General features: G+C 44.3%; 1 protein-coding gene across 6 annotated transcripts in view; it reads right to left on the reverse strand.

Moving 5' to 3' along the window:
* The window catches only part of LOC119167453 (protein-cysteine N-palmitoyltransferase Rasp), a 37503-nt gene extending 24310 nt beyond the window's left edge, over positions 1-13193 (reverse strand). For 4 of the 6 annotated variants that reach the window (XM_037418927.2, XM_037418924.2, XM_075866254.1 and 1 more), the window contains exons 1-4: positions 13010-13193; positions 9680-9771; positions 7531-7598; positions 4862-4972 (exon numbers count right to left, since the gene is read on the reverse strand). In XM_037418927.2, coding sequence (XP_037274824.2) covers positions 4862-4972; positions 7531-7598; positions 9680-9771; positions 13010-13068 — 330 coding nt within the window. In that variant the 5' untranslated portion in view covers positions 13069-13193. Of the gene's footprint in view, positions 1-4861; positions 4973-7530; positions 7599-9679; positions 9780-13009 lie in introns of all 6 variants that reach the window. The other 2 variants (XM_075866255.1, XM_075866256.1) reach the window with 2 other exon arrangements.
* Between the last annotated feature and the right edge of the window lie 2085 nt (positions 13194-15278).

Below are 15278 nucleotides of genomic sequence, written 5' to 3' on the forward strand. Positions count from 1 at the left end.
TGTATGTATCCTCCTATTACGGAGAATGTTCGCTTTTTATGTGTTATAGTCAGGCTCACGTAATCATTGCTGGTATGCGACGCGACTTCATGTCTCAAGAATGTCAAATCACGGCGTATACAAACAAAAACTTTGCTCGTACGTTGATCACTGCGGGACCAAATCTGAATATATCTAGATATACAAAAAGGTGAAACCATACTCGGTTCACATATAACGATAACAGGAAATTTATATTTAAAAACCCATTGTCTGAAGTCTGACAGACGGCCACGTAGGCCACGAGCATTCCATTGCATAACAAGCGACTGGCGCATGCGTTCTTCGAACATCAGTGCCATGTTCACTTACTGAAGAACCAGTAGAAGAGGCTCCAAAACCTCAAGTAGCTGCACAGCCGCCTTAGCAGCGGGAGTGTTTTGGCTGCTGAGAATCTTACGCATCGAACCCATCAAATTTGTAAGCATAGCCTTGACATCTGTGTTGTCCATCTTCTTGTTTTCCTCATTGGAGGTAGGGGCACTATGTGATGATGGCGCTACCGTAGCTCTTGACGGTAGTGAAGGCCACTGAGTCTCCGACGTGGGGAGAGCCAATGACTGGTTACATTGTACTTGCGTGGACTGTATTGGCATTTGAGCATCTGTATCCTCCTTTCTGGCCGACAAAAGTAGGCTAGGAGGTGGTGAGTGCACGGTTTTGTGTGTCGAATTCGATAAGCTATGAGCACTGCTGCTTCGTTTGTGTCGATGTCGCGAACAATGTTTACGGCGCCGTACAGCCCTTGCAGCTTCTCTGTGAGTGGAGTGGTCTCGAACCATCTTCTTCAGGATACTAATTTCATTCCTCATTTTGGGACATTCCTTTGATGTTGCGTCGTGGGCGCCTGAGCAGTTTGGGCATTTGGCCACAGCATTGCAGTTATCACCATCATGATGGCCACCGTAATGCTTGCAGGTTACTGCACCCTTGCAAACTGCACTAACGTGCCCAAATTTCATGCATTTATGACATTGCAGAGGTTTTGGTACGTAAGGACGTACCGAGTGCCTCACGTATCCAACTTTTACATGTGTGCGTAACGTCTTCGACTGAAACACTACTTTAACACATCGCGTGCGTCCAAAGCGGTGGAAGCCAAGCACGGGAGCCGACGATGACAGCAGTTTCTCGAGACTCGAGTCTGTTATCTCCTAATCCACATCGTGTATAACTCCTGTTGTCGTTTCTTCGTCGTACGCGGAGAATGCGCGAACCGGAATATTTCCTAATCGAACAATCGCTTTCAGCGTGTCCATTAAGGCCTTCGTAGTGACCTCCACGGACAGTATGTTCTTTCGGGTATTTATGCGTATTTCTACGACTTTCCCTGGAGCGATGAGCTCAAAGTACTCTGTCAGGCTCTGCCTATTTAGAGAGTTCAAGATGTCTGTCTTCGATGTCGGCACATACGAAATGGTGTACGACCGCATGCTACTCGCCTTTGTCTGTGCTTGCCGGCTAGTGGGCGATGTCCGGCTGATTTTCCTCTTCAGGCGTCGGCTTGGTACGACCACGTAGTCGCTGTCCGAAGCCATATCTTCAACGGAGGAGTCATCAGAATTGTCATCGTGGGCCCCTCTTGGGCCGGGGTGAGAACTTGCGTCAGACGCACTATGATGTGGTCGGCCCGGTCCCGGTTGCTGGATGGGGTTTTGATCCCCCATTATAAGGGGGAACGCCCCTTCGAGGTGTGTCGATTATTGAAAAAAGTTGGCAAAAGAATTAGGAAACTCACAGAGCTCGAAGCAGAGGCTGTTCTCTGTGACAACTTCATAGTTTCCTAAATTAACTAGAGGGGCTCTGAAGTCAGCCACCATGGGAATGATGAGTAGTACGCTCTTTTTCCTGGTGATAATGTTCGCCAGCTTCCAACATACGCGTGGCTTGTTCTGAAAGAACAGAGACTTGTGAACTTCGTAGCCCGAATTGAGTTGGTGAACCTGAAAGGTTAAGTGGGCGAAGGTACAACTGCTGAACAATTGCTGACTGTCGTCTCGTGAAAAAATGGCCGCACGCAATGGGAAGCCAAACGAAGCCGAAAGAACGAAGCTTAGACGGATCCGCATGCTACCCATCATTCCCATGCTCGTTGAAGCGCCGTGTGTCGCAGCTCCCATAGACATTAGCTCCAGAGCTCCCTTTAGTGCATTTATAGAAAACTTTATGGTAATGCGAAACGAAATTTTACATAAGCGGTGCATATAAGGATATTTTGGTCATAAGCAACAAGAATTTGTCATGGTCTGGATACGTAGCGAGATAAAAAGATACGATATAAAATACAGCGATATAGGAAGATGTCAATTGGTCACTAGGCGTAACAAGCTGGATTCGAAGAGAAAGCAAGGGTGAAATGAAGAGGCAGAAAGTTATGTGGACAGGTAGGATTAAAAACTGTGCGGTGATAAAGTGGCCCCCGTAAGCAGAGGTTCTGGATGAATGATGAAACAAAGAAAAATTATTCGGTTTTTTTCTGCAGTGGGCGTAGTCAAGCTGACAACCATGATTATGTTAATATAGAAATATTGACACCTAAGGAAGCGATAAGTGAAGGCCATTGTCAAAGGGCACTTGAAATATATTTTGAAATTTCGCAAACATTTCTAATATGAAGCCAAGGCATGTGTTATTCAAATATTGTTGCAATACATACGACAGAAAATTCACAAATTGGCGTAAAAAAGTCTATAAAGATTGCTTACTCCTCCCCTCGCCATGTATTCGACAACTACGCGACAATCAGGCAATATGTAGTGGCTGATTTCCTGAACAGCTAGTAGGATGATGGTCAGGATGGTTAGCGTGTTCCGCCATGTAGTTTTCGCAGTCGCCACATAGTGCCACCACATGCCGAAGATGCGTCCGTAAATGCCAAAAATAGCGATGGGGTACGTTCGGAAAAGAGAAAACAAATCGCAGCATATGCACGGAGTGAATGAGGAGGACTTGGGCGAAGTGTTCATGCGTGCATCTATCCGTGTATCTTTTCATCCGTACATGCGTCCATGCGTCCCATTGCGTTCAATAATGCCGACGGCGTGTGGGTAACACCGACGAGACGCGAGCCAAGGAAGCCGAGCACAAGCATCTTCAACGCGCCCGCCGCTCTGCTTCATCCATGTCCCATTAACAATCCGCCATGTACGGTGACTATCTAGGAGACTGAGAGAGGCACTCGTTCACCTAGTATGCAGGTGGCGCACGGGTAACACCGACGAGACGCGAGCCAAAGAAGCCGAGCGCGAGCGCATTGTAAGCGCTCGCTGCTCTGTTCCGTCCATGCCCCACCAACAATCCACCACGTACGGTGACTCTCCAGGAGACTGCAAGAGGCACTCGTTCTTGCACTGTTGCGAAGCGCGCCCAGCAGCCAATCGGAGAAGAGCGGTATTTAGGAGAGTAGCGGCAGAGTAATGCCATCTAAGAAACGAGGCGAAAAATGGTCATCTATTTCTTTTGATATTTTTTTTCTCGTTTCTTCTTGGTTACGTGTGACTAGTGACAAGGTTAGACTGGGCAGCTTCACCCCTAAAAAAATACCGTCACCTTCACGAAGTGAATGATGATGGAGGAGTTTGTCCGAAACTGATTAGGAGAACCCGTGAATCTTTCGTACAAGTTGTCTCTCATCATATAAACACGTGTCATGTTGTTATAGGGTTGATTTTATGTACCCTATATATGCACAAAATCTTATGAATTGCATAATGACGAAAGTATGTACAAGGACCACATTAGTGATTAGAAAGCTGTGGGACGCGTTTGCTTTTGAAGAATATAATTTTGTGGTTAGTGAAGTATGTGGCAAAGGGATCTTCAATTAGTGGTCACAGATGAAAGTTGGAGAAGGCAATGTCGATACAGGTCCCGAGTCGAGGTTGTCTTACCACAGCTTGCGTGCTGCCTCGGCTTCACGGGCTCTCCCATTCAGGGTCCGCCTGTCAAAGAGCCTTCTTCGCCGCACAAAGTGCACACAATGCCTTACAGTTGTGTAGTGGGTACCTCGTTTATCGCCGGAATTACGAATGACACAGTGGACACCTCTTTACTGCATGAAAGTTGCGGTAAACACAGAAAAACGTCTCTAAATTGAGTGGCTAGGTTTCTTTGGTCCATAAATGTTGCGAAAGAGTAAGCAGGCGTTGAGCCGCTCCAGGTGGCAGTTACAGCTCGCTGTCACCTTTTTTCTCTATATATGTGCTTGTGTATCTATGTAGTGGGTACATTGCACATCTGCGCCTCTCGAGTACACGTCAAGGAACATACCACGAGTATAAGAAGCTTGGCAAGCAAGCTCCTAAAAGTAAAAGAAGAGTAGCATGACGTTTGCGAAAAGAACTTTTCAGCAGTGCATCTTTATTACGGCATCCCCTTCCACGTGCTCAATCTAGCTTACTGCGTATTTTGTGATGACGAAAGGACAGAGAAAGGGATCATCTTGTACAATGTTGTTCTTTATATTTGTTGGTTAAAAATATTACGAAGGGAACTACACAAAAAAGAAAGTCTAAAAATAAGGCTATCTAATGAAGACCTAACACTGTACGTTAGGACCTTTTTAATGTTCAGGTGGTAAAGAAACAGTATACAGATGGCACAATTCCCAAAATACAGTTATATGACACTGCAAATTACAACCGAAATAAGGTAACATACAGTGCTATGATTACATCAGAAAATCATTGCAACAAAACTACTTTACTTGGCACAATTTTATTGTTGTATTGGATGACGGGTGACCGAAGCTAATTACTTACATCATTGTGAGTAATAAAAAAAGCCCGAGCTATTTGGAACGCTGCGGTATAACAGTGCTTACCGATGGTGCGGCATACGCCGTCAACCGGCCAAGGACGGGATGCAAGAGGTACCACTGCCAAGTATTGGTAATGACGTATTTCGTGGTTTGCCACCCCCAGTTCATCACGTCCTGCGTCAGCCAAGGAAGCGGCGTCAGTTAGTTTGGGGTCTAACAGTGTCATGTGCGAGAAGAGGGTGATTGCACAGACACAAGCGTTACAATAATATTGTTGCAGTCAATACACAGTAGAACTATTGCAAAAAAACGTTGAACGATATTGCTGATACGCAGGCATTCAAAATATTATGAGGACAGCGTGGTAATTGGTAAAAAATGAGCAATGAAACGGAATTTACACCAGAACTAACAATACATGTTGTTTATCTCATGAAGAACAAGTCTACTATCATGTAATAAACCCGCACCTGCTCCGCAGTGAATGTCTAGTAGCAAATGCACTCAGTGGCTGACCCGCAGGTCGGCTGCATTTTTTATAGAGGCGACAATTCCGTAGGCTTGTGTGCGCAGATTTTGGTGCAAGTTAAAGACCCCAGGTGGTCAAAATTTATGGAGTCCTCCACTACGGCATCTCTCACAATCATATGGTGGTTTTCGGATGTTAAACCCCACATGTCAATCAATGAACCCCTTCATCACGTATGGTATGAAATTTCTTACAGCACAGACTTCGTAATTTGACTTCTGTATTGTCCGTTCTTGCTAAATCAAATAAAAGCTCGTGTTTGTGTGTGAATTTCTGGCTCAGTGACCTCAGTTTCGAAGGTAGCTAAATTCTGAGAACACCTGCAGGATTTCTTTCTTGGGCACTTTGAAGGACTCCAGATACTTCAATTTACTGCAAGATGAACCAAACGGCGTGCCTCCTTATCTTAAATGACAATTTTGGCTCATAAAACACCACTGATTACTACGTGTCGGTACTTTATTAGCACTGAAATACAGACTTGATCAAGCATTTACAAACTCACTCAGCAACAACGTCTTCTTAAAAGGTCAGTGAAAAACTTCAATGTTCAAGCATTGTCATTGAGAGAAACAAATGCACTTTTTTTGTGAACAAGCTGCCGCAAAAAGCTTGCAAATGCGTGCTATATTAAGAAAGTTACAGGGTTTAGAACATCGGTTCCGACTAGTTGCAAATTTTTGCGAGGTCTCGCCACCCTTCCCTCTCACATGAAGGGGAAGGTGTAACCCGTTATCGTGACTGGTTTAGACCAATCTACGAGCTGCTTTCTAAGTCACCCATCGGCGACCTTGCATCACAGCGCGTGAAAAGAGGATTGGCCAGGCGTAGGAAAGGAGTGCCGGGAACTGTTTTTTGAAATGTTGACTCTGAGCTGCGCGCAGCGCTGTAATATTCGAAAAACGTAATCGCCGCCATTCACTCCATGAACAGCGGAGCTTTTTAGGGGTGTAAAAAAGTCGGCACCTGTTAACTGGCCCTTTAAGTAACGTCGGTTGCCTCCGTTACTTTACTAAAGATAGGGATATCTCACTAAGCAGCTTACCGCGCTTCTCTACAACCTACGATAATTGATGACATGTTTACTGGGGCTTTTATGTCACGTACGATGTGATGAATGCATTGGAAAATCACTCAACTCTATAGCGACAGTAGTCAACAAAAGAAAGGTAATTTTTTTTCGAGGGGTTCGTTTACGTACCAAACACAACCGAATGAATAGAACGAACTATTTGTACTATTGGTCTGTTTGATTCACTTGGTTGCTCTTAACACATAAGAAGCCCACCGAAAAAAATGTCTTTCTTCATTTAGAGCAATGGTGGCGGCACGACACATTTAATGGCTTACGTAAGCATACGAAGGCTTACTGGTCAGCTACCACCTCGTACTAAATTACGTGCTACGTGACGACCTCTAACGAAAAAAAATGAAGACTCCAAAATATGTGCCTGGGCTACAATCAACTCCAGCCAACACTTCCCGGTATTCCATGTGCACAAATTTTCATGAAGATTAGGGAGAAGCACCTTCCATCGTAGTTCGATTTTCATAATTCGCATAATTCGAGGATCGCGGGTTTAAAGCTCACCCACGAAACAGGGGACTATATTTCGCCAATTTCAAATAATTTCAACACTCCTCACAAGTAGCGTAATCACTGAAGAGCGATAGTGATGGCGAAGGCGTTTCCAAGGTCAATGACTTGTGCATTGTTGATTTGAAACAACGCCAGATAAGCTCAAAAAAGTGTCAAAGAAGAGAACTGCACGTTTCTATCTCATCAATTAGGCCACGCGGACAATCCTGAAGCTAATTTACTATTCTTTTCTGTTTATATTCACATGCTTTGTACCAATGGTCTGGGATCACATTGAATACGTGTCCGGTGTAACATAACTTATGCTGAGATATATATGTTTCTTGCAAGTGTGAGCGAAAAAAAAAACGAAACTCATGACACACACACACACACACACACACATACACACATACACACACACACGCACACACACACGCGTGCGTGCGCGCACGCACGCACTAAAGCACAAGTTCACGAACTGATAAACACAAAAAATAGCTGCCACTGTGAGAACACATAACCTAGTCATTATTTAAAAAACACACCGGGTCATAAAAGTCAGCAAGGCCGAGCTAAAATAGATTCTATATTGCCTCATACAATGGAAAGCTAGTAGCTTACTTGCTGTTTCTGAAGCCCGTAAGGACTCTTCTTGAAACCATCTGGCATTTGTTCCACGAGAAATGTGCCTAAGAAAAAGAAATATTGTTCACGTCCCAATATAGCAAAAGAAACACATAGCTGATTCAACCGTCATAGGAATAGAGATAACGTGAACATGACACCTATTCGTACAGAAGCATTTGACCGTTTATTGCTTTGATAAATGAGAGCCTATAGACTTTTTTTTCCATGGGCGCCGCCATCTTGCTAGCTGGCGGCCCTTTTCTAGTCTGGCAACCCATCTGCAATGCGGGAAAATCGCTGTTGGCATAGAAGGTGTACGTGCGGCAGCGTTTTTATTGTTCCGTTTTAGTTTTTACGCGGTGAATTTTGACTGAAGTGATGCAGGTTATTTAAAAAATGAGTGTATGACACGTTCTGACAAGGCTCGATTCGTCGAGGGTCAACTGTTTTATTATACAGTGCTGCGAACGAGTCCACCTCTATTGATGCACCGACGTTCTGCTCGAGGACTGCGTGGTGTTTACAGGTCTTTCTTTTTCAGAATAAGCTGCAGCACTTCGAGAACGTAGTGAATATATTTCATGAGCTGTAGTCGCCCGCTTTTGCAACAACATTTCTTTACTCCACGCCATCGCGTCGGCTACCGCTCTTGCTTGAAGCCATGCGTCGGAGTGTAGTGGATCATCTTTATTTCGTGGCCCTGACGGTTTTTGTTAACTGCGCACTAAGTTGTCTAAATTGTTTCTCAACTCTGAAAGAGTGACCGTTGATTGATATGTGGGTTTTAACGTCCCAAAGCCATCGTATGATTATAAGAGACGCTGTAGTGGAGGGCTCTGGAAATTTCGACCACCTGGGGTTCTTTAACGTGTACCCAAATCTTAGCACACGGGCCTACGACATTTTGGAAATGCAGCCGCAACCGCCGGGATTTGATTCCGCAACCTGCGGGTCAGCAGCCGAGTACTTTAGCCACTAGACGAGCGTGGCGGGGCGAAAGAGTGGTGACCGTATATTACTCGCTCGTTTCTTTTTACAGGTGTGCACTTGAATACAGCTTTTGCATCAAACGACTCTGACATGCCTGCACGTCCACTTTTTATGTTCTTTTTTTTTATCGCGACAATTGAGTGACTCTCACTGCCGCGGTACTTTGACCTGCACTATAGAGAGAAATGTTACGTAGGGCTGTTTATCGGGGAAATATTATCATCGTTTCAATACCGGTTGGCTGCGTACTTTCTGTTCATAGCCGAGGTGGAGCTTCGGTGTCGAAGTCGTTGCGGTTCATTCATCTGAGAAGAAGTGCTCTGAACATACCCGAGCACCCACGGAAGGTACAAAGTTTCCCTGTTTAGGTTTGCAAGGCATAGAAGCTGCTGCTCCTCGTCAATAAGAAAACAATGCAACTTGAAGAGTCCACAGCCACAAAAACTCCGCGTCTGGTGATCTGCATGGCATATTTCTTCCGACAGCAGTTTCCTGTTTCTGTAGTTCTTACTGCACCCAAAAACAGCGCAGTGGTTTTCTGATGACCAATTCTTGACTGTCATAGCAATGAAGAAAAACAAAACCCGCAGGTTGGCTTAATAGACGGCAAATCAATCGATAACACAACATACCCCCATCAACACAAACACTCCAAGCCGTCACCCGCATGACAGAGGGGAGGGATGCGTCGGTTGCAAGACCCGACCTCCTCACACGATGCAAAGGTCTATACAATGTCTATTGGTGTCTAGTAGCTATAGCACGCTTGATGTCAAATGCACCCACGTCGACGCCGATATAGTGACATTTCCGTCACCATGGCTAACGCCCTTCACCATTATTTAACTACTATGTGTCTGTCTGTCGGTCTGTCTGTCTGTCTGTCTGTCTGTCTGTCTGTCTGTCTATCTATCTATCTATCTATCTATCTATCTATCTATCTATCTATCTATCTATCTATCTATCTATCTATCTATCTATCTATCTATCTATCTATCTATCTATCTATCTATCTATCTATCTATCTATCTATCTATCTATCTATCTATCTATCTATCTATCTATCAATCTATCTATCTATCTATCTATCTATCTATCTATCTATCTATCTATCTATCTATCTATCTATCTAATGAACCTTACGTTTACTTACTGTATTGGTTGCTCGCGTATCGCCACATGACATACGCAGGGATGCTAAATGAAAGTACCCAGTGGTAAATCCTTGCCGGAGTCCATTTCCACCTGAAAAACTATAAATCATGTTTTTCTCGTTCAACTCGACAGAATGCGCTGTTTGCCGTGTCCATGGCCAGCACAACCACACAGTGAAAAAACCAACTAGAAATGTGTGTCCTCGGCTCAAAGACAGGCGCCTTCAAGCAGTTGGCTGAGCCACGGCTGGGCTAGAGGACCGACACACTGTGAGCGTGTGCCGCTCCTCTTGCCCGGCCGTGGCTCATTAAGGTGCTTCTTTGTTATATATCTTTTTACGAGCACCAGCCTGGTCAGTGTCGCTAGTAATACTTCTCGGTTCAGAAAAGACCTGACCTCACGTACGAGCTGTAGCGCGTGGCTTTCTGGCGGGGCATTGCTCCCTCTCTCTATGGCGAAAGAGAATGCGTAACAAGGCGCAGCCACGCATCCTCTTTCTCCATGGGGAAAGGGCACAGCGCCACGGGAAAGAACCACACACTGACGCGCTGCAACGCGCACGAGGGGTCAGGCCTTGACGGAGTTATTTGAGGTGGCACGCCGATAGCGCAGGCGGTCTCAAACCAAAGCGGGTAGCTCACGGGGTCAGCAGTGTGTAATTCCAAAACAACCGGGCGGAACACCAACGCGCTTGACGTGTGTACAATTTTAGGAGCGAAGCTCCTTACGCCGTGTGTCGTGCGTCCCCGGTGTATGCATGGGTGTAATATTAATATAAAATAATAATAATAATATTATTGGTTATCATTATTATAAGTAGTAGTAGTAGGTAGCCACCTCCCCATTAGTCCTTGGAGTCTCCACTGGATGATGGCACTTCTATATGATGGAAAGATGCGAGATGGCGGTACTTGAAGTGTCCACTAGATGGATGCACGGACGGATAGACAAATAGAAGCAAGGACGGGCGCACAGACAGACAGATAGACGGGCAAACGAATGGACGCACAGACGGTCACACGGATGGTCGCACAGGCAGACGCACGAACGGACGGAAGTACGGGCGGATGAATTCAACGACGGATGCGTGGAAGGTCGCGCGAGTGGACGGGCGCAAGCAAGAATGAACGGATAGACGAATGCATGGACGCGCGCATGGGCGAACTCACGAATGCTTCGCCCCACTCCATATATTTCACTCCGTAGATATGCTGTGATTTTTTTCACTTACGCATAGGTCCCACGAGCTCTAGCGCGTGTTGATCTCTTGTTCTGCAAATTTTCGTAAAACATACCTCGTATGCTGCATAGCTTTCAAGTAGATTAAAGTAGACGAATCTTTTTATTTGGCTTATCGATATTATCTGTGGTAATGAGGACAAAAGCAGGCGTGCGGAAGGGCAGCGGGTGAGCCCCCTCAAAGCCCCTGGACGGGGGTGGGAGAGTAATATTTAAGTTTTTACTTACGTTGTTCTGTCTCATTAGTCAATGTTCAATGAGCACGATTATGGTAGCACAAGTTGTTTGGCGACTATGGCTGCCAAAAGCCCCTGATGTTTCAATTATGAATAATTTATTTCACATATCTATCTCAGAGACCAAAGGCAGGTCATTGTGAAAAACCTGATCACCTTACGTTAATTTTTACCGTTGTGAAGGACGTAACACAGCCATTGGTTGAGGAGCATAGAGCTTCCTAAACTTAACTAGTGGGGACTCTGACGATGTGATCATTCAGCCACCATGGGAATGATTGGTAGTGGACAAATTTACCCAGTCTTCATGCTTTCTAGGTTTGTACGTACCTGTGGATTTGTTTATTGTTGCGTTTTGTTTGGTTTCTAATAGACAAACGGACCGTTGTTAACTTCGTCACCCGATTGGAATTGGTGAGCCTGTGAAGGTCAAGGTCGTGAAGCGAAACCGCTCAAAATTTACTGATCACATAGACTTTCATAAAATAATACCTAGAGAGGATTCTGGCACGGCGATCGTGTACCCTAATAAGAATTATGGTAAGTACAGGCTTCGGATTGAATCGCGTTATCCAGTGAACTGTCTACGAATATTTTCTGCAGTTTCAGTTTCGTTCTTTGCGTAGAGTGGGTAGTGGGGTGGGTTCAAAGGACTTTAGCTGCACCTTTGACGTTCTAAGAAGCCAAAAACTGCTAGGCCTCTAAATTTACTGCAACGCTGGAGCTGTATAAGTCGTGTTTGATAGTTTAAGCGAAGCGTCGTCCATTCACCGCTGCGCATAGATGTAGCGTCCCATGCCAGTGCACGATTTTACATGGAGATCACGTTTGTTGTTAGTGCGTCTTGCCAAAACGCGTTGAAATCAACTGCAAAACGACGGCGACGCAAAGTAGACGCACCGGCACGCTCTTCTGACTTGACTTCACAACAAAACGAGAGGTGCGTTGGAGACAGACCACTTGAACAGACGCGCCTGGCATCGCAGCAGACAAAACGTTAAGTGTTCCTCACTTAATACGGTACTGTTATTTCCATAAATAGATATTGCGTACTTTTGAGGGCGAACCAAGAATGTTTGTTTTCAAGTGTTGTAAGGAATAATTCATTACATCTTAATGCCAAATCTGGAATGCAACGGCAGAGCAATGCATACCCTGGTGGTTAAATTTGTCGAGGTTTCACTTCTATACCGCCTAGTCACAAGAACCATTTACAATAATATTTGCGTACAAAAAATGAAGCAAGTTTTAATTAACATAGTTTCATATCATTTGGTTTTACACTCGGAAAAGAAGCGTCGCCAATCTCAAGAGCGTAATCCATTCGAAGCAGATCCGAAGCCTGTACCTCCCATAATTCCCATGGAGGTACAAGCGCCGCTGAAGGAGCGTGCGTAGACACTGGCGCCAGATTCCGCTCTAGGTATTTTTTGATGAAACTCTATGACTGATTATCTTCTCGTGACAAAGTGGCTCTGAACCATGCGAAACAGACGGAGCCGGAAGAACGAAGATTAGACCGATTTCTTTACTACCCGTCATTCCCCGGTGGACTGAAGTGCCATGCGTTGCAACTCCCATAGACACTTGCGCTAGAGTTCTCTCAAGTGTACTTACGGATAACTCTACGGCGAAGAGGGGGGGGGGGGTGATGCGATGATATCTCGCTCTATATTGGGGAAGCATGCGGGCAGGCAGTAGAGACCTACAGTAGTAAAACTCAAACTGGTGACTATGTCAAGTGCATACGCGCGCCCACTCATAAAGCCTACGCTCGCGTACTCGCGAATCGTGTTATAAGCATTCACAAAAAAACAAAATGGCACCAGACTGGTGCCTCGGGAGTTAGTTACCTGTATGGTTGAACATTCTGCTGACAAGAAGGCTCTTCGTACACCGCCACAACCGGCATTTTCGTGCCCGTTTTAGGTGTTACGCATGCGTCGCTTCTCGAGTCTTCGATTTACTTTCCATCTTTCACGTTACTACACCGTCAACGTGGCAGATGAGAAGGAAACAGTTTACTCGAGTGCTACGGCCTATTAAACAGGTCAAAAAGAGATGGATGATTAACAAGCAGCTTTGGCGACAGCTGCTTTCTTGACGTCACAGGGAGTTTGACTTCGTTAAAAGTTTTCTCGATAGGTAGAATGCCGAGGGATGGTCTGGGATTTATTGTGAGGGAAACAAAGAAAGACTTGTTGTCAACTATTCTAGTTGCGGTGCACACAATACACAGACATCAACTGCAAATATGAAACAATTTAAGCATGATGAGAGTTTTCATAGGTGTCAAAAAAGAGCCACACTGAGCACCAATAATGAAAATTTTGAACGCTATGAGTATACAGAAAGGTTGGCTTAGCAGCGTACATTTTCTTTTTTTTTTTCATCAAAAATGACGCTATAGCACATAAACTGCTGTTAGCGTTGATTCATCAGTTTTCTTTTTTGCTTTATAGTAATGCTTTCCTGCTCTATTGGGCATTTCCTTTATTTATATTTTAAATATGAAGCATTTATTAGCGAACTTCGGTGACTTTGAACGTATCTATCTATCTATCTATCTATCTATCTATCTATCTATCTATCTATCTATCTATCTATCTATCTATCTATCTATCTATCTATCTATCTATCTATCTATCTATCTATGTAGCCACCTACGACTTCTAGCCCTCCTGGCTGTCTCAATAATGGTATTGATAGCAAAATCGGTATGGCATAAAAAGACTGTATGATGAATGTCGTTATCTAGTCAAACACGAAAATCATAACATGTGTGTCTTGAATGTCATAATTTACATTTCATAGTCTTGCTGCTGTTGCAGTGGTTTCGTTCACATTACATTTCGCAAAACTGGTTGTGGTATGACATCTTTGCATGACGAACATAAGTGACAGACCCCAATTTAGAAATCGTGATATGCATGTAATGGTTTTCGTGTTATGAGTAGTCATGACTACACGTCACGCTGATGGTGCCCTCGCGGTCGTTTCGCTAGCTTCACTTATACCAAATTTGATATTACGGGACTTTAATTGATGACAAAAGTAAATGACACGTCCAAACATAATGATCATAATATGCGTGTCATGTAAAACATGACTGCATACTAAGTTCTAAACGCGCTCGCAGCCGCTTCGCTAGCTTCCCATATACCACGTTTGGTATTACGTCAAGTAATTGCCGAAGGTATGTGACTGGTACAAGCATTATAATTATGAAATGCGTGTCATGTAATAACATGACAACATATCATGCGCATGATGCATTTGCGGCCGTTTCGCTAGCTCTACATATACTGAATTCAGTATCGCAAGACGTGAATAGACGACAAAGGTAAATCACACGCCCAAATATGATAGACATAACATGCACGTGATATAAAGCATGACTACATGTTACGCTCATAGCGTGCTCACTGCCGTTTCGATAGCTTCATATATCACGTCACGTGATACTAAATTTGGTATCACGTGACATGAATGGACGATGATAGTATATGACACATGCAAATATGATAATGATATGGAAGTTATGTAGGACATAATTTACGTCCACCTCGTAACGTTGTGCTGACTTTAAAGTGACATATCAACCTTTCTTATTCAAGCTTCACGTATCATCGATTCCCACAGTACGTGCGATCTGCCAATTTTTTTTCCGCACTTTTGTGAAAGCCTTCTTCTCGCTCCTTTTGTGCGGTAGATATGCATGGATAATAATCACCTGAGTTAGTTCAGTAAAATAACTATTTTAGAATTGTAAGCGTGGTGACGACAAAAAATAGCGCAAAGAAACGGGGACACAAGACGAGGACACACGGCACAGGAGCTAACTTCCAACATAATGTTTATTGCCACCGCACACTCGCCTATATCACCAAGAAAAATAACATCACATGACATGAATGATGCGCACAAAAAATTAATTTCTTAGAAAATACAATTCTTTATCACTGAGCGTAGGAGAGGGAGTGCTGACGCACTTAGACCCCAGTGAAGCGATAGCCTCAGCCTCAATAATCTTTCTAGTTAGCTTGTCAAACATTCTCTTGATAACAGTGCATGCATTGAATATCGGCGCGCAGCCGCAGGATTTACAATGTATGGTCAACC

This window comes from Rhipicephalus microplus, chromosome 6 (assembly GCF_043290135.1).
Source record: "Rhipicephalus microplus isolate Deutch F79 chromosome 6, USDA_Rmic, whole genome shotgun sequence".
Classification (NCBI taxonomy): domain Eukaryota; kingdom Metazoa; phylum Arthropoda; class Arachnida; order Ixodida; family Ixodidae; genus Rhipicephalus; species Rhipicephalus microplus.